The sequence below is a fragment of the Drosophila melanogaster genome, chromosome X (assembly GCF_000001215.4).
Source record: "Drosophila melanogaster chromosome X".
NCBI classification, from domain to species: domain Eukaryota; kingdom Metazoa; phylum Arthropoda; class Insecta; order Diptera; family Drosophilidae; genus Drosophila; species Drosophila melanogaster.
In genome coordinates, this window is record NC_004354.4 from 2,932,822 (window position 1) to 2,950,149 (window position 17,328).

At 44.9% G+C, this 17,328-nt stretch overlaps 9 protein-coding genes across 12 annotated transcripts in view; all 9 read left to right on the forward strand.

Moving 5' to 3' along the window:
• kirre (kin of irre) overlaps window positions 1-17,328 on the forward strand; it is a 394,149-nt gene that overhangs the window by 192,438 nt on the left and 184,383 nt on the right. The window lies entirely within an intron of this gene.
• On the forward strand, window positions 2,306-3,145 carry CG3592 (uncharacterized protein). Its single transcript, NM_130683.2, has one exon. The coding sequence runs from the start codon at window positions 2,349-2,351 to the stop codon at window positions 3,096-3,098; it is 750 nt and encodes a 249-aa protein (NP_570039.1). The 5' UTR covers window positions 2,306-2,348; the 3' UTR covers window positions 3,099-3,145.
• Window positions 4,206-5,252, forward strand: CG3598 (uncharacterized protein). Its single transcript, NM_130684.3, has one exon. The coding sequence runs from the start codon at window positions 4,307-4,309 to the stop codon at window positions 5,123-5,125; it is 819 nt and encodes a 272-aa protein (NP_570040.1). The 5' UTR covers window positions 4,206-4,306; the 3' UTR covers window positions 5,126-5,252.
• Window positions 6,035-7,706, forward strand: CG14420 (uncharacterized protein). The gene is made up of 2 exons (NM_130685.4): window positions 6,035-6,731; window positions 6,834-7,706. The coding sequence occupies exons 1-2, from the start codon at window positions 6,662-6,664 to the stop codon at window positions 7,643-7,645; spliced, it is 882 nt and encodes a 293-aa protein (NP_570041.1). The 5' UTR covers window positions 6,035-6,661; the 3' UTR covers window positions 7,646-7,706.
• On the forward strand, window positions 8,587-9,508 carry CG14421 (uncharacterized protein). Its single transcript, NM_130686.2, has 2 exons — window positions 8,587-8,715; window positions 8,788-9,508. Exons 1-2 carry the CDS (start codon window positions 8,661-8,663, stop codon window positions 9,447-9,449), a joined length of 717 nt encoding a protein of 238 aa, NP_570042.1. The 5' UTR covers window positions 8,587-8,660; the 3' UTR covers window positions 9,450-9,508.
• On the forward strand, window positions 10,565-11,748 carry CG14422 (uncharacterized protein). The gene is made up of 2 exons (NM_130687.3): window positions 10,565-10,715; window positions 10,852-11,748. The coding sequence occupies exons 1-2, from the start codon at window positions 10,655-10,657 to the stop codon at window positions 11,673-11,675; spliced, it is 885 nt and encodes a 294-aa protein (NP_570043.1). The 5' UTR covers window positions 10,565-10,654; the 3' UTR covers window positions 11,676-11,748.
• CG14423 (uncharacterized protein) lies at window positions 12,582-13,768 on the forward strand. Its single transcript, NM_130688.3, has one exon. The coding sequence runs from the start codon at window positions 12,711-12,713 to the stop codon at window positions 13,626-13,628; it is 918 nt and encodes a 305-aa protein (NP_570044.1). The 5' UTR covers window positions 12,582-12,710; the 3' UTR covers window positions 13,629-13,768.
• On the forward strand, window positions 14,273-14,759 carry CG17959 (uncharacterized protein). The gene has a single exon (NM_130689.2). It carries the CDS (start codon window positions 14,284-14,286, stop codon window positions 14,728-14,730), a length of 447 nt encoding a protein of 148 aa, NP_570045.1. The 5' UTR covers window positions 14,273-14,283; the 3' UTR covers window positions 14,731-14,759.
• On the forward strand, window positions 15,213-16,299 carry CG3603 (uncharacterized protein). 2 transcript variants are annotated; one of them, NM_001272270.1, is made up of 2 exons: window positions 15,213-15,327; window positions 15,397-16,299. In NM_001272270.1, exons 1-2 carry the CDS (start codon window positions 15,285-15,287, stop codon window positions 16,101-16,103), a joined length of 750 nt encoding a protein of 249 aa, NP_001259199.1. In that variant the 5' UTR covers window positions 15,213-15,284; the 3' UTR covers window positions 16,104-16,299. The 2 variants fall into 2 exon arrangements, with proteins under 2 accessions (NP_001259199.1, NP_570046.1); NM_130690.3 differs by having other exon boundaries at window positions 15,397-16,127.

The window sequence follows — 17,328 nt, forward strand, 5'->3', positions numbered from 1 at the left end:
AATCTCTAAGAGCATTGACCGTCGAGAGGCCAGAAACCTGATTTGGTGCCCCGAAAGCGATGGCCTGTTATTGAGACCCGTGCTTTTGACCGATTTAAATATGTATCTAACATTTTCGAACGCCTCTTTTTAGCTTCACCTTAATTAATATTCCCCCAGCGACAATAGAAATTTGCTGTTGGGGTCAAGCATAAAGAACTGACTGACAGCATAATTCCTAAAATGCAAATTAGTCGGCCGATTAACGGTATTTGGCGTAGATACAGTTGTCTGAGCATAATAATCAATCGAAGGCAACCCAGCGAAGCAGTTTTGTAGCGCCTAGCTTTTCAAAGTATTTAAGGAAGTCTTAAAAAGTTCATCTTCACCAACGAGTTTTAAAGAAGATCTTAGAGCTTTAAGCTGAACGCAAGGATGCTAGCAAGTTTGTCCAAATCAGTTAAATCTGAAAAGATTCTCATCGCTAAGCTTAAGTAGGGATAATGACAGGCTCAGACGCATTTGAAGGTTTTTACGAGCTTTAAGCCCAATATTACTGCACAAATAAGACGAAAGAAAGCATTAAAAGCAGAAGAAACAATACAGCTAGATGATGTGTTCGAAAAGTTTAACTTTAGACCATTTGAATACGTAGTTTACACAAAATTAGTTGTGGCATTACAATTATTGCTAATTTAAAACTCTAAAAGTCGATAAAATCATATAAGTTTTGCTTAAAACAATGACAATTAAACACTCGAGTTTCTCTCGCCAGCACATTCGACTTTTGGTTAAGGTAAATAAAATATACACACAAATTATTTTCCAGCTTGAAGACCCCGGGCAACGTTTAACGAGTCAAGCGGAGCTGGAACCAACGATCCATACCAGATGGATGAGATGAGAAGCTGCCAACACATTTGGCTCGATTTTGGCCCCCAAGCCACAAGGCGGAAATTTGCATAATCATCCCGAAAAAAAAGAGCGGACACTATTAGGCCAACATGCGAGCACTTCAGCTGGCCAGTTGACAACATTATTCCAGCATTATTCAGGCAGGCGATCGTTAATTGTTTCCAACGACAATAGGCCGGGGTTAACGCTCAGGCAAGTGGCCAAAAAGCTGGCTAAAGAAGCTGGATGCTGCCAGGCAGAAAAGCCCGAAGAAAGATTCGTATTTTGGATTTGTATTCTTCAATTTAGGCGTGTGTGCAGATATTTGGTCATAAATTCCCCCCCGCCCCAGGCAAAGGTCAGCACCTGCCGAATCGGTTTTGGCCATATAATTAAAGCCTGAGAAGAGCCAAAGAACGGGCAATGAACTTTCAACTCAATTGGGCCCAGCCCATAATTCGGACTTAGGCCAATTTATTAGCCAGCTGCCGGAGTTGGACAAAAACTGAAAAACCAAAACTGGACAGCAGCTTTCTTTGTGCCGTTGCCTCGTTTGAATATGAATCTTTGAGGCCTGACCCCGTTGAACTTCTCCTGCGGCACATTCTTATGGAAATTAAGTTTGCGTTTCTTTTATTTTAGAAATTTTTCGCAGCAGTTTCCGCAGCCTGTTGCCAAGCGGATTTTACTGTGACTTCTTGAATGTCTTGAATAAAATAAGTTTGCATAAAATTGACCCAAGTGCTTGTGGATTTCATTTTTTTGGGGGGAGAAAATCGATTTCAAATTAGCGGATTTATGAAATATATTTAAGACCGTTTAGCGAATTTATATACAACATACATATATGCTAATTTTTGGATGACCCAATTTGGCCCAACAGTTAGTAAGAGTTAAAAATTGAAGACCACAAAAACAAAAATTAATTTATGCGTTCCCACAAACTTTGAAACCAATTTCCAGATCTAGATTAAAAAAAAAAAAACAGTTACTAAACTCTGTACTCTTCGAACTTGGAAAGTTAAAAGTCTTTTTTAGGCATTACAAAATGATCTAACATTTTGGAAATTATATTTCACTATGAATATTTATGAAATGAGATAATATCGGTATATATTAAAGGCACAGTTCCTAAATTGCTGGAGGGAATAAACTATTCTATTTTCTAAAAATACTTCTTTGATCTTTTTAAATTTTTGCCGATGAATTTCAACCTGTTGAAAATTAATAAAAAGCGAAATGAATAGAAATTTAAGAATATAGAATTGACTTTGGTAAATATATTCCAGTTTCCAGTGGGCAGCTATAAAAAATGGTTAAAGGACCGAGGCAAATATTGCATTTGAACACTCATATTATTATCCAAACTATTTGCAAATAATAATTAGTTTAAATTAGTCAGAATGGCCATGACTGCAATATCACTTTTATATCTAAAAGCTGTGAGGTAAAAAAAAAAAAACTCAAATCTGGAAATGAGTCAAGGGGAGAACGCAACCACTGCAAAATTGGTTTTCTATGAGTTCGCATGGCCACTTTTGGTAGCCGTTTTCGAGGTGAACCTCTACAGGATCATTCTGGAGCTTTTGGCCCACATCCTGCTGATCGTAATAACCGTGGTGATGGTCAAAAAGACCTCGGGTTTGGATGACCACAGCAGCGGCCAGCATGCCCTATACGCCATTTTGGGACTGTTTCTATGCGTGGGTGAATCTCTGTTGGTATGCCACTCCTGGTGGTTAGGAGACTTCATCTCCGAAAACCGGCTCAACCTTCTGCACATGGTATTGGGAATGGTGGGACTTTGGCTGGGACTGGTGGGGATATTCGCGAAGAGTATCTTCAAGAGCAAGATACATGAGCCGCACTTTAATTCCAAACATGGATTGTGTGGCCTTTTGGGATTCCTGCTTATCGCTGGGGCCGTGGCCAGTGGTTTCGCCCTGGTGTGCTTCACCCACCTGGCTCTGCACGTCATCCACCGATTGATGGGCTTGTGTGGCTTTGTGCTCCTCTCGTGCAGTCAGTGGTTCGCCCTCAATTTGGGATTCGCACGACGGGAGTGGAGTAGTTGGAAAATTAAAAGGCTCAGGATCTCCACGCTGGCCGCCACCATTTCAGTGGTTAGCTACGAGTTCCTCTGCCTCTGTAGAGACATTGTCCATTTGCTACCCAACAGCTGGTTCAAAGCCATCGGATTGAAAATTGATCACCTTCACAATTAAATTTTATGACCAAGCATTGTGAATAATTAAATTGAAGTGCTGAAGGCAATTGCAAAATGTTTATATTTTCTAAGCCCTACCATATAAAAAAGTAAATCACACAAAAATTACATTTATAGGAATTCTATTCAGCATGACAGCAAATATTTGGAAGATCAAGTGAAGTTTGTTAATCAATTTCGAAAGAAACATTAGCATACTTTCTGACTTTCAACTGAGAAATCCCTTGGAAAACAAAAACACTTTAATATCTATGCTTGCTATTTGGTCATATTGCAGTATGCCTAAGATTTTAAACAAGTTTCAACATTGTTTAATTAAGAAATAATAAATTCCGTGTCAAAAATTGTAGATTTATTGCACGACTAAAGAAAACAGTAAAATTACAGAGGGCTCGCATGTGAAATATTGGCCAACCTTCAGTCTTTCACCTGTACAATTGGCCATTTCCACGCATAAGAAGCCTCTTGGCTGGCATATTAATCACGGGACAAAGGCATAATTCCATCCCAACGTGGCTCGATCAATCAGCGATGCTGGAATACACATTTGCCCCCTATACCATACACCCCTTTCATCGATATTCACATTGGTCATTGGGTATATGACCGGTGGCCGGGGATGGGATACGACCACTTCGCATGCGTCGCTGACTCCGAGAGCAGGTCCATCATAGGTTCGGATCGGCCCTTGACTTCTCGGGTTTCTCGGTCTCTTGGGATGCCGAGATTTGTGCGTGTCTCTGATTGTTTTGTCATTAGCATGACCGCGGCGCTTTTTTTTTTTTTTGGGCCTTTGGTGTTTTTGGTGATCTTCGACTTTTTGATTCGGCGGCTGCTGATTTATTCAGCGCTCTTTCTTTTGTCCCACCGGCGGGTCACTGACATTCGTTTCTAATTCTATTTTTCACCATTTTCTACATTTCTTCCACAAAATTTCGCCACTTGAAATTATGCCGACATCGACCGCAATTATGACCAATGTTCTTGTGGCCTGAGTGGGCTCTCTCTTCTCGGTTTCTATGGGTTCTAGATTATGGATTCTGGATTTTTGGCCAGAACTTTTTCGCATAAAAACCTAATGCCGCCGCCACAGATCGTACAGTTCTGTTTGGGCCTTGCTTACAATTAGGATCCGGTCGGCAGTAAATCTTTAATTTCTGTGCACTTTACGTCGAGAAATCTTCAAAAAAAAAAAAAAAAAACAAGATGTCCAAGCTGGGTGCTATCTTGTTGGTGGGCTTGTGCCTGTTTGTGGCCGTGGCCTTGGCCGAGCCACGCCTTCAGCACGTTCAGGGGCGCAATCAGGTGCAGGGTCAAAGGGCGCAGCAGCATCCCTACCTCTTCCTGTCAATTCCCAAGGGTCGGGCCAACGCCGGCGCCGTCGTCCAGGGCTTCGAAATTGTCGAGGAGGAAGATGATGATCTACATGATGAGGACCAGCACGATGACGAGACGGAGGATGACGAGGAACTGGAGCATCAGCTGGGCCTGAACTTTGCCCGCAGCGGTCTGGCTTACAGGCAGAACCACGCTGATGACGAACAGGACGATGATCAGGATCAGGAGCAGGATCACGTTCAGGATGAGCTGCCCAAGAAGCAGATGATGGTTAACCGGGATCAGGCTGGTGCCATTATGGTGCCCGATGGCATTATCGAGATCGAGGGTCAGAGTGTTCTGGACGAGAAGACCGGCAAGGCGGCTCTCCTAGTGCCTCGTGCCGCCCTAGACGCCATTCCCGATGGCGCGGTGGTGGCTCTTATGGAGCGATCCGCCTCATCCGTTGATGAAATCGAGGAAGAGCGCGCCAACCGCGTGGTAGTTCGTCGCCGCAAGAACAACGGACGCAGGAACATTCGCCGCCGCGGCATCAACAACAACAATATCCGACGCCGCCGCCCCGCCCAAAGGCGTCGCCGAGTGGGTGGCAACCGCAGGCGCAATGTACGCGTCATTCGCCCCCAAGGCGGCAACCGTAGGCGTGGCAACCAGAGGCGCCGCGGACAGGTCGTATTCCAGGGTTGAGACACGAAACGAAGGTCGTCCTAGCCCCATTTCTATATAGTATTATAGTTAAGATCCCCTAACGATCAGGACAAGAAATTTGAGACACTTGATGACGATGCGACAAATAAAATGTGATATGAAAATTATAAATATTTTTTTTCGTATTTTTTATGGGTGGTGAAATTATGATGTGAAATTAACCAACATGCAAAGACTATGGTTTTGAATCATTAAGTTGAAACTTATTTTAAAGGTTTTGCCGTAAAACATCGTATACTACTTGTATAACTTTATTATTTATTTATCATATATGGTGTACCATTTCCTAGCAGTGTATAAGATACATAAGATTGCTTTGCCTCAAAATAGATCACTGCTTAGCTCCATTGATAGAAAAATTTGCATTTATCATGGAGTTTATTTGTATCATGGTTCAGCTTTATTCCAGTTTATCCTTTAACTTCGACACAACCTTAGTTATAAGTCACTTAATGCCCATAGGCTATCAAAAGTATGATATATGAATTAATAACTGCAAATTTTGTATGATAAAGGATCCGAAAATCAGATGGTACACACATATATACAAACAATGGTAGAGAAACTCATTTGAGAACATCTCTATAGAACTGTAAAAGTTTCGTAGTAAACTATTTTTGCTAATCGTTTGGCCAACAAAATAGGTACTACCGAAAAATAACCGTTTAGAGATAAAATTCATTTGATTGTCGTATATTGGAACCAAAGATACTTTTGGTCTTATCCAAATATATATATTAATCAAATGAAAGTTTTAAAAAGTCACGAAATAATTACACAATAACAGTATGTACAATACAAATGTTATATGGAAAATTAAAATATATATTTATTGAAATAATTTGATGTCGCATTCTGATTATATTTTGTCATTGTTTTTGGGAGAGCAAACATACAAAAATAGATAAGCACATATTTTGGAATCGTTGTCAAGAAAAGATTTGCCTCCGAACTATGCAATAAATCGCGAACCCTTTGTAAATTATAAATTTTGAGATTTCATTAAGTTTTGATTTTTTCGAAACGAATTTGGAGACTTCAGTTGAGTACTCCATTCTTTGGTGTGGAAATGCCGAGCACTGAGTGAGCTGAAGCAAGCAGAGAACTGACATCCCAGAACATCTGTGTAAGCCAGATTCCGTGGGTCAATCTCGGCTTGACGTCAATCAATCATCGGCTACTCGGCGATGGATAGAAGAATGGTTTTGGCAAAAGAGATGGGAAATTAGCATAAAATTCGTACGCCTCTGACCCGCGACCCGGTTCACTTTGACCCCGGGCGAACTTTTGCTAATAGAGCTGGCCAAGAAGTGGGAACTGAAAGGAAATGGGGATGCGGGGCGGATGATAGCCATCGATCAGCTGTATGAGCTCCAAGTGGGTATAAAATCCCGGGTCAGTCCATCAGTTGTCAGTCAGTTGTGAGTGAAAACTCAAAGACAACAAGTGAGTTAGGAACCCTCGATCCACAGTCAAGGAAGCCGATTATCCCGATAAGGAGAATCCATCTGCAGAATGCATTGCCTGCTTCAACTGAGTCTGGCTGTGGCCCTTTGCGCCCTCTTAGCCCCATCCACTACCTTGGGTGAGTCCTCAAATATTAACAGAAAGTCGTCAGTCAAGTCACAACTACTTTCTTTATATGTTCCTTAAATATTTCGTATAATTTTAAAATATTTTATCTCAGCCGAACGCCGCAATGTGTACCGCCTGGGTGGACGCGCCTCCGACGCTCAGATGGAGGCCCGCTTCACCTCGTCGATTGCCAACAAGCTGACATCTCTGAAGGGCACCACCACGACGACCACGGTTGCCCCCACTACCACCACCACGCCCACCTCCACTACGGAGACGACCACGCCGACTGCACCAACAACGTCCACTGGCACCTCGACGAGCACCACGACGCCCACAACCTCCGACACCACCACCGGTCGTGCCTTCCCCGCAATTCAAGACGATGTTGAGGAAGATGATGAGGAGATGCCCAGGGCGTTTGAAGATGAAGAAGACGAAGGTGATGACAGCCTGGAGGACGAAGATGATGACGACGATGAGGAGAGCTACTTTGTGGCCGCTCCTTCCGCCGGTGGCAATAGCAATGCCGTGCAGCAGTCCTCAGAGTCCGGCTCGTTGGTCCGCCCCTCGGAACTCCAGTGGCGCCAGTTCCAGCAGGAACAGCGCAACCGTCGCCGAATCCAGCGCCTCCAGCGTGAGCACAACCAGCGGATCAGGTCCCTGCTTCGCCGCCAGAGGGCCGCCGAGAAGCGAAGCCAGCAACGCTTGCGCCGCCAGCGCCAACAGAGCCGTAAGCGCGTCTCACAGCGCCAGCGCCGCAACAGGAACCGTTCCAAGGCCCAGCGCCAGCGCCAGAGGAGGAACAACATGAACCGTCGTCGCCGCCAGCAGCAGCAACGCCAGCGCAGACACCGCCAGCAGCAGCGCCGCCGGCTCGTGCGCCTCATGCGCCGTCGTCGTCGTGGCGGACGTCGCAACTAAGGAGTTGATCCCAGATCCCCAACCGATCCCAGAACCCCCGAAATAAACTGAACTTGTATGCAAAAAAAAAGCAAATTTTTTTTTTTCATTATTACGAAAACAAATAGCGAAGGGTAAACTACAATGTTAGATCATTGCAGCATTAAGATCTAAACCAGTAAGAAATGGAATTCTGTATGTAATCTATACCTATAGATCAGTCTTGATTTATGGAAAGACTTTATGACAAACAATTGGACAAAACAATGGATGAAACCATGGTCATCATATGAGATAACTAAGATTCTAAATATCCCCATGATTTTATACACCAACTTAGATTAGATGCAAGAAATTTGTATTGGGTCACATTGGTCTAAATGGACATTCTGTGCTATTGGAAAAACTGCAGCTTAGGATACCAAAGATGCTACATTTATCTAAGAACCAAGCCTTAGTCTCGTAAGATCTGCGACTCTGTCGTTGCCCAACGTGTGAATGTCTTTCTCCGCGGAATTCTCGGGGGGTCACTGCCTATGCGGTTCATTGACACCTCACCTCCACTTTCGCCCTTCGGTGGAAGAGAAGCTGTCCAAAGACAGAGTATCTAAAATCAGAAACGAATATGAATATGCAAATGGTGTCGATTCGCGAGCTATATGCAAATGATTAGCGGCGATCGATCGGATGGCTGAGGTTACGGGTCAGATCGCGATTATTTATGGCATTATGCAAAACGGTTACAACGCCAATAGGCTGGCTTTTTCTTTGCCCTTTCTTCGTAGGCCCAAAAACAAACTAGCTCTGTCTCCTTTGCTCGGCTTACACATCTCTTTTTTTTTTTTTTTTTTGATTTTTGCATATGTTCCTTCTCTTTAACAAGTCCATTTGTTGTAACCTCTAGGGAACTAGGGCTATGTAGGGGCCATGGTTACATATAAATATGCCGCGGATCGACCCAAGAAGTCAGTCACAGCAGCTCAGCCATCCAAGAGATACTCAGATTCCAGCCAAGCTAAAGGATAAATAACTCAAGATGCATTTGTTGAAGGGACTTTTGATCGTGGCGTGCCTGGCTGCCTTTGCCAGCGGTGGGTGATCTAACAAACAGCGAGATTATCAAAAGTGATTAACAATGTATCGCATTTTTATCTAACTCACAGCCAAGCCCCAGAACTTCCAGATCTTCGGTCGCCAGCGAGATGAGCCCGCCGCCCAAGGACGCCTGAGCGCCACTCAGCTGACCGATCTGTTAAACAGCCTGAAGGGCAGCAGCTCCTCCACTACAGCGGCTCCCACTACCACCACCTTGCCATCCACCTCCACGGTAACGACCTCGCCAACTGGACCCACCACCTCAACCGGCACATCGACCACCACAACCACACCCACCACCACCTCACCCACTGGAACCACCACCGCTCGCCAATTGGAGCCGCTCGATGATCAGGAGGACGACGACGAGGAGGAGCAACAATTGGGCCACCATCAGCGCTTCCAGCTGGAGGATCAGAACGATGACGAGGAGGAGCATACCCAGGTGGCCCGCTCGCAGGCCAACCGCCGTCGCCAGGTGAACGCCCGCCGTCAGCGCCAGCGTCTGCAGCAGAAGTACCGCCGCCGCCAGCAGCAGCAGCGTCGCCGTCGCCAGCAGCAGCAGCAGAAGCGCCGCCAGCAGCAGAAGCGTCGCCAGCAGCAGCGCCGCAGGAGGCAGCAGAACCAGAGGCGCCGCCAGCGCCGTAACCGCCGCACCAACATGCGCCTGGTCAGCCGCTTCCGCCAGAGCACCCCCAACCGGAACCGCGTCATCCGCATCGGCGCCTAAGGCGGGGATATCCCGGAAATCGATTTGAAACGACACCGAATAAATTGCAATGATAGAATAGTTTTTGTGGCTATCTTTGGGAAAGTGGGGAGTCGGGTGCCAAAAGACATTCGTCACTTGAGCATATTGATATGGATCCATATATTAATATGGATCCACAAATGTATCTGGTATATATCATACCTCATATATTTGCAAAATATCACCATCAACATATCAACATGAAAACGATTTTCAATCGAGCTTCGATGCGTAAGCTCTAATCTCTTTGATAAAATCTCAAAATTCACAATTAACCCGAACCAAGTGAATTGATACTATACGGTTTTCTAATTTAAAATTATGTGAAAAAGCCGACACATTGGCTCAACATTTTTTTTTTTAGGATTTATAAGGATTTGAAAAGAGATAGCAAATGGGTTACCACTTTAAAAGTGAAGGTAGTATTTTTTTTATAATATAGCTTTGAACTGTGCTATCTTTATTAGCCATTTGAAAAAAAACCGTTGTGTAATACTTCAAATATCTAAAGCGGCCTAATAATTGAAATAAAAATTGTAAATTTTTAAACATAAGCAATTCACAAAACATGAATTTTATAATATATATAAGCCTATTTAATGATCCTTAGTTACAAAAACCCTTTAAATGAATATTTCCAAAATCCTATGCATCCTGAGTATTGACGAAGCAGAAAGCTGAAGAGCAAAAATATTTGAACCAATATTTCCAGGATCCTATGTGATGAAACCTTCGAAAGCAAAAATTCATTGGTATATAAACATTTTCAGTTTGCATTAACAGAACGTCATTGTTTTGAGGGCAAAACCTAGTAACTTATTGCAGGAATTTTGAAATCTGTGTTTATCAATCAGATTCCAAGTGAAATACTATAGCGAACTTTGGTTAATATATGTCGCATGGGTCAAACTAGTTCAACGATCGGCAAGCGGTCACCAAAATTTATGCAAAAACTTTGGCGAATGTGCAAATTTGCGAAAAAGAAATGATAATGAGAATTATGGTTGCCGATTCTGGGTTGGATTGTTGTTGTTAGATCCGCAACTGGAGCGTTGGGTATATAAACCCGGCTGGCCGCTGGCAATATCACAGTTCATCGAAGACCTTCCCCCAGGCAGAGTCCCAGCCAATCCAATCCTAAGGTCAAGACCAGTTCCGCAGGAAATACCAAGGAAAACCACAAAATGAAGATCTTCTACGGAGCTCTGCTGGTGCTGGGCACAGCAATTATTGCCCAGGCGGCTGGTGAGTTTAGTTTTTACTCGGTTTTACGAAAATATCAGTCACTACTTAAGGTAGAGACATTTAAGCGGACTACGGAAGAGATGATTGACCATTATTGAGTTTTATGAGCTACATTAATGTTTTCATCAATTACCAGTTGCCCGTTCCAACGACGAGTCCGCCCAGGATACCGCCCAACAGTCCAAGTACCGCCTGTTCAAGCAGCCAGTGCAGATCGAGGCACGCAGCTTACAGCAGCTTATGTCCCTGAAGAACCCACCTTGTCCTCCGGCAGCCACCACAACAACATCTGTGCCCACCACAACCACAGTGACGACCTCACCCACTGGGCCCACTACCACAACTGGAACGTCCACAACAACCACCACACCCACGACAACTTCCACAAACCCTACCACCACCGCTCGTCGCTCATTCAACCAGAACAATTTGGTCGACGGAAACGAGGACGACGACGATGAGGAGTTTGACCAGGATGTGGAGGAAGAGAAGTATCTGAAGGACGAGGATGAAGTGCAGGAGGACGACCAAGATGATGACGATAACGAGGACGACGGCTTCCAGCTTGTGGCTCCCAAAGCCTCTGCATCCTCATCCTCTTCTATTCGCCGTCGCAACAGCGCTAGCAGCTCCTACGGATCGTCCGGCAACAAGAATCTGTCCAACAGCGAATTGATGCGCGAAATCGAACTGCGCCGGCAGAAGGAACTCAACGAGCAGCTGCGCAAGCAGCTTGCCAGCTCCCGTCGCCGTTCCAACCAGAGCCGCCGTCGTGCCCTAAACAAACGCCGTCGTGCCCTTCGCCGCCAGCAGCAGAAGCGCCGCCGCCTGTCCCGTCGCCAGCAGCAGAAGCGTCGCTCCCAGAACCGCCGTCATCGCAACGCCCGCCGCCGTCAGCGACGCAACAATCGCCTGAGCCGCCTCCGTCAGCGCCGTCGCGCCAACCGTCGCCGCAACTGAGCGACCAGTGACCAGCAATGACCTCTGAACCACGACATGTACGATTGAAATAAAGCGAATATATATAGAAAACAAAAATGCATTGTCTTATCACTATTCTCATATTCAGTTTAGTCAAAGAATATTCTATATATGCCTCCTCGAAATGAATTGCAACTATCATCTCATATTAATAAGCCCATAATATCTATCCTACTCGATAAAACCCAACAACATATATCCAACATATATATTTATTATATCGCACATATTTATATTCCGTATTAGATAAGATTTGATTTATGCGATAGGAACACGGTAATCAAATGGATAGTAGCAGGAAAATGCTATTTATTTTATATGGAGTTATACATACATTCATATGTATTTACTCAATATATTAATAATAATAATTTATTTCAGGCACCTAAAAGACGAAAAGAACATAGATTGAATGATTCCTTTTTTTTATTAGATAAAAACATGTGGAATATTGAAGATCGTTAGGCGCACATTTATGGCACTTTGTGGGTCACTTTCGCAGGCTTTGCGCCACCTTCGACCCAACGGCTTCAATTAGAAATGGATTTCAATAGATTTTCACTTTTTTTCAGCCCACTCTAGCAAAAGCCCAAGGCGCTGCAGAAACCTGAAGACCAAAACCCCAATTCCAATACCAAATCCAAAAACCGAAAACCCAAAGGCGTTCCGCTTGGCCGAAAACCCATGGGATGACCGGCAGAATGATGATGACGGAGAATTTGGAGAATATACATTATAGCTGGCAGCGATTTGACTATTTGAGCCCTACCACGGATCAATTTAATTTCAATTGTGTACACAGATTTACCGTTCGGCACTTACTTATTTGCATTCCACAGCGTATTTTGCGGGACTATAAAAAGCCTCATTGCTGGCCGATAAAGTATCAAAGCCTGATTGTCCAGCCATCGGCGAGCAACAGAAATCGCAGCGATTTTGGTCTATCCGAAAAGTTCTCTTCTTTAACCAGAGTAGTTTCCCGAAGACCCAAAAGAGTTTATAAATTTATCCAACATGAAGTTGTACGCCATCGTTATCCTTTCGGCATGCTGTCTTCTGGCCGCACAAGCGGCACCCGAGAAGAAGATGGCCCTGAAGTCGCGTCAAGTCGACCAGGATGCCAAGGTGGGCCAGGCCGCTTCCAGTGCTGGTGCATCGACCTCTGCCAAGGATCCCTCCAGTGGCAGGCTGTTTCTCAAAAAGTTCCTAACCTTCAAGAACCTGTTTAGCAGCAACAATCAACCCGTGATTCCGATCATTATCACCGGCGCCGGAACCGGGACTAGCACAGGAGCCTCACCCACTTCGCCCACGGTGACAGTGACCTCGACAGGCACCATTCCCTCGGCCACTGGCACCATTACCACTTCGCCCACAACACCCACCTCGACGACATCGAGCGCACGGCAAACGATTATCAAGGGTGCCCGATATGGCAGCAACGATGACGACCAGGAGCAGAATCAGGAACAGGATCAGGATCAGGACCAAGAACAGGACCAGGAGCTGGCCCAACCCGCACAGGCCTACCCCGCCGAGTTGATGGACGAGCAGGCTCTGCAGGCCGCCCTGGCCGCTGGCGCCCAGGAATACGAGGTGGTCACCACTGAGCACGAGGTCCAGGGAACTGGCGGAGCCACCGTCGAAGGCGGCAAGGCCACCCAAAGCAATAACCATATCAGTCTGCGACGCAAAGGCGCCCGCCGCGGCCAGGTGATCAGCGTTCGCATCCCACCCCGCTACCGCCGCTACTTCAAGAACGGCCAGAAGGTGATGCTCAATACCGGTAGTCGTCCCGTCTCCAAGCGTCGCGTGGTTCGCAAGCGAGTGCCTGCCAAGAAAATCAACAAGAACAACCGGAGGCGCAACGGCAACAAGAAGAATCGTCGCAATCGCAACAAGAACCGTCGCAATCGCATCACCGCCGTCTAAGGATCTAGGATTCAAGGTCAGGATCCAACGATCCGACACATTCCGGCAAGATAATTTTTTTTTCTAATTTATTGTAGCCTAACTTGCTACTGCCACACTTCCTGCGGCAGGATAAACGATAAATAAAGCCCTTCAAGAATAACAAAACTGCATTCTTACTTTATCTTTGCGCGGTAATAATACTAATAATAAAAATAGTAAATTGTATAACAAAATAATAAGATTATAAGAGAATAAGAACGGGCTAAAATATAGTTGCGAATAGCAAGTAAGGTAGGAATTAAACTGAAGAAACTGAGTACATACCTTACCCACAATTTACTTTAGGCTCATTTACATCTTCATATTAATTGCTTATACAATTTTTCAAAAAACATCCCTCTAAAGATCGGAGGTTACAGCGATGAAGCACCAAAGATCAATGATCGTTGATCTTCAGAAGCAAAGAAAGGCAAAAACAATAGTTGGTACAATCTCCTTTATGGGCATAGAATCAAAGAAAAAACAAAAGTCTGTGAAAAGTACGCACTTGACCCACATTTTTGGGACGAAATCACCAAAGAGATCAGATCGTGACGAATGATGGGGCAATTTTCGGGTATTTAAGCGGCTGTTTAGCCCGGGGCTCAGTACAAACATGGCTGGACAGCGATTTATGATCGTACTGATCGTGGTTTCAATCTTGTTACCATCAATTCCGGAGGCTTCTGCCAAAGCCTGTGGATCGAGACTCCAGTTGCGGGCTCAAAATGATCCCGTTGACCTCAGTCGTTTGAGCGAGAAGCAGCTAAAACAGCTGGCTGAGCAGTTGGCAAAATTCAAAACGCAGAAGGACGAATATGGCGGTGATCTGGTGGAGGAAGAGGATGACCCAGAACAGGATCAGCAGCTGGAGGATGCCGAGGACGATCACCGCGGCGGAAGTCGTCCATGGAACAGGGTGCAGCGGATAATCCGAAGACAGCTGATAAAAATACCCAAGAGATATCTCAAGAAGCTCCTAAGGCAATTTGGATTGGCCCGGAGTGCTGGATATAGCGGTGTCCGGAGTGCGAACTTGACTCCCCAGCTGGAGGAGTACTACCTAATACCACTGCAGTGAAATTATTGACCGGAAATAAATACAAACATTTTGAAAATACAACACTTTTACGTACACTCTTTTGGGCGCTGGGCTAAAAACAATTGCTGAGTATTGAGTATTGCTCGTACTCAATACTGTTGGCTATCAAATAGCCTTCCTTAAAGCAAAAATGAATGGAAAATATTAATATTTTTAAACATGACAAATTAAATGAATTTCCATTTAGTTGCCATCAGAGACGTAGACGTATTTTTTAAACGAGCCTAAAACTATGTTTCGGCAAACAAACATAAAATTCATATACAAAGCACAATTTTTTTTTTAAGCGCTTTTGTGATCTTTGGACTCTTACATTTTTTTCTTGATAAACATATGGTTCCACCGAAAAGCTCTGACAACGATCGTGTGGTAAAAAGCTTTCCACCACTTCACTTATGTTTCATTTGTTCATAGCCAATCAGCTTTGGAACAGCTGTTGGCCGGCGATATATTTTAGTGATTATATAGTTGTCGCACGACCGTTGAGGAGAAAACAAGTGAAAACTGCTGTTTACTAAGTCATTTTTAGAGCCATGTCAGTGGGAGTACTAGCTGGAAAAGTAGCCCTGGTAACAGGTGTGTATTCGTTTGTTTTCTCTTGATATCTGCTCTTTATATGGGACTCTTCTAAACTGGAGTTTTTAGGTGCCGGATCAGGAATTGGTCGTGCCACCTGCCGCCTTTTGGCCAGAGATGGTGCCAAAGTGATCGCCGTTGACCGCAATCTAAAGGCGGCCCAAGAAACCGTACAGGAATTGGGCTCTGAGCGATCTGCCGCCCTGGAGGTGGACGTTTCCTCTGCCCAGAGTGTTCAATTCTCGGTGGCCGAGGCCCTAAAGAAATTCCAGCAGGCACCCACTATTGTGGTCAATTCGGCTGGAATAACCCGAGATGGTTATCTGCTCAAGATGCCCGAACGGGACTACGATGACGTATACGGGGTCAATCTGAAGGGCACCTTTCTGGTTACCCAGGCCTATGCCAAGGCCATGATCGAGCAGAAACTGGAAAACGGCACCATTGTGAACCTCTCAAGCATCGTGGCCAAGATGAACAACGTGGGCCAGGCCAACTATGCGGCCACCAAGGCGGGCGTGATCTCCTTCACGGAGGTGGCCTCCAAGGAGTTCGGAAAGTTTGGCATCCGTGTGAACTGCATCCTGCCAGGCTACATAGACACGCCCATGGTAGCGGTTGTGCCCGATTCTGTAAAGCAGGAGGTGGTACAACGATGCCCCTTGGGCCGATTGGGTCAGCCGGAGGAGATCGCCGAGGTCATTGCCTTTTTGGCCTCCCCGCAATCGTCATACGTCAATGGGGCTGCCATCGAGGTCACCGGGGGCCTTAAATAATCGTGAAATGCATATATGCAATATAACTTTCGTAGATCTAAGGCATCTAACACGCAGCTTGTATAGATTATACTTGCCTGGTTGTTCCATATTAGAAAAATGGATTCCCTATATATATATATATATATATATTGCAAGAGTAGGACCAGATTATTGCATTTACTTGTCAAGCCATTCGTAAAAAGTTTTTTTTTTTATCAACGTTAACATATGGTTGCTAACAGCTGTATCACATTTTGTTGCCAGGAAAAGCTGGTTAATAAGACTAGTTACACTTTAAAAACGTATTATGCTATCAAATTACTAAACATGTTTTCCAATCAGAAATTTAATCTCACACCTGTTGATATTGTCTTCAAATTCAAACACGCCATCTATGAGTGATCTTTCTTCGGCTTATCGATACTATCGTTTAAATCGTAACATGACAATGACAATATATATAGCATATCTTTAGGGGTAGTATTGTAACATCTTTTTTATTGATATGCCCATAAGAATGCCAAATATTTATGATCAGAAATCTATGCTCTAATAAGTTAAAGAACCGCTACTTCACCATACCATAGCAACATTGCGACATTGTGACCACAAAAGGACCGTCGAAGTGGGAAATGGAATGTTGCGACACGGCTTGTTGTGGTTTATTGGCAAGGCTTTTGGTCGGCTATTCGTTATTTGGACCCACCGAAATGTACAATATTAATACATTTCACAATTCCCCAGCTGCTAATTAACTCAGTCGCTTACACACACAGTCGCATTGGGGGATAGATATATGCACGTCAGGCGACTCCACACATATGTTTGAGTGGTGGTTGGGTTGTTTTGGGTTTCGGGTTTTCCGCCTCTGTGGTCGTGCGTGCAATTTAAATAATGAAGACATTTTATTAATTCAAGAAATTCAACTCTCCCGCACTGGCCACGCACACTGGGACACAAAAACACCCACCCACGCTCAGTCACACACACACACACACACACACACACACACAGGGGAAACACACATAGAACAGCAATTACAGTGGCCACCCAACATTAAGCAACCTCCCACCACCGACACCACCGCATAAAGGCTCACACAAAACTTGCCAGCCATTTTGGGGTTAGGGTTCACGGACGGAAAAGCACCCAAAATGCCGCCGCCCATCGCCCATCGGCCACCATCCACAAAAACCACCAGCTGGTAGCTGGTGCGTTTCCCATTTCCTTTGGTTTTTAGTGC

Excerpts from the sequence above, each read along its gene's own strand:
- CG14422 (NM_130687.3), top strand. The coding sequence starts at position 10,655 with ATGAAGATCTTCTACGGAGCTCTGCTGGTGCTGGGCACAGCAATTATT. Across the intron at positions 10,716-10,851 it reads AATTATTGCCCAGGCGGCTG|TTGCCCGTTCCAACGACGAG; the intron begins GTGAGTTTAGTT and ends ATCAATTACCAG.
- CG14420 (NM_130685.4), top strand. The coding sequence starts at position 6,662 with ATGCATTGCCTGCTTCAACTGAGTCTGGCTGTGGCCCTTTGCGCCCTC. Across the intron at positions 6,732-6,833 it reads AGCCCCATCCACTACCTTGG|CCGAACGCCGCAATGTGTAC; the intron begins GTGAGTCCTCAA and ends ATTTTATCTCAG.
- CG14421 (NM_130686.2), top strand. The coding sequence starts at position 8,661 with ATGCATTTGTTGAAGGGACTTTTGATCGTGGCGTGCCTGGCTGCCTTT. Across the intron at positions 8,716-8,787 it reads CCTGGCTGCCTTTGCCAGCG|CCAAGCCCCAGAACTTCCAG; the intron begins GTGGGTGATCTA and ends TCTAACTCACAG.
- CG3598 (NM_130684.3), top strand. The coding sequence starts at position 4,307 with ATGTCCAAGCTGGGTGCTATCTTGTTGGTGGGCTTGTGCCTGTTTGTG.
- CG3603 (NM_001272270.1), top strand. The coding sequence starts at position 15,285 with ATGTCAGTGGGAGTACTAGCTGGAAAAGTAGCCCTGGTAACAG. Across the intron at positions 15,328-15,396 it reads AAAAGTAGCCCTGGTAACAG|GTGCCGGATCAGGAATTGGT; the intron begins GTGTGTATTCGT and ends TGGAGTTTTTAG.
- CG14423 (NM_130688.3), top strand. The coding sequence starts at position 12,711 with ATGAAGTTGTACGCCATCGTTATCCTTTCGGCATGCTGTCTTCTGGCC.
- CG17959 (NM_130689.2), top strand. The coding sequence starts at position 14,284 with ATGATCGTACTGATCGTGGTTTCAATCTTGTTACCATCAATTCCGGAG.
- CG3592 (NM_130683.2), top strand. The coding sequence starts at position 2,349 with ATGAGTCAAGGGGAGAACGCAACCACTGCAAAATTGGTTTTCTATGAG.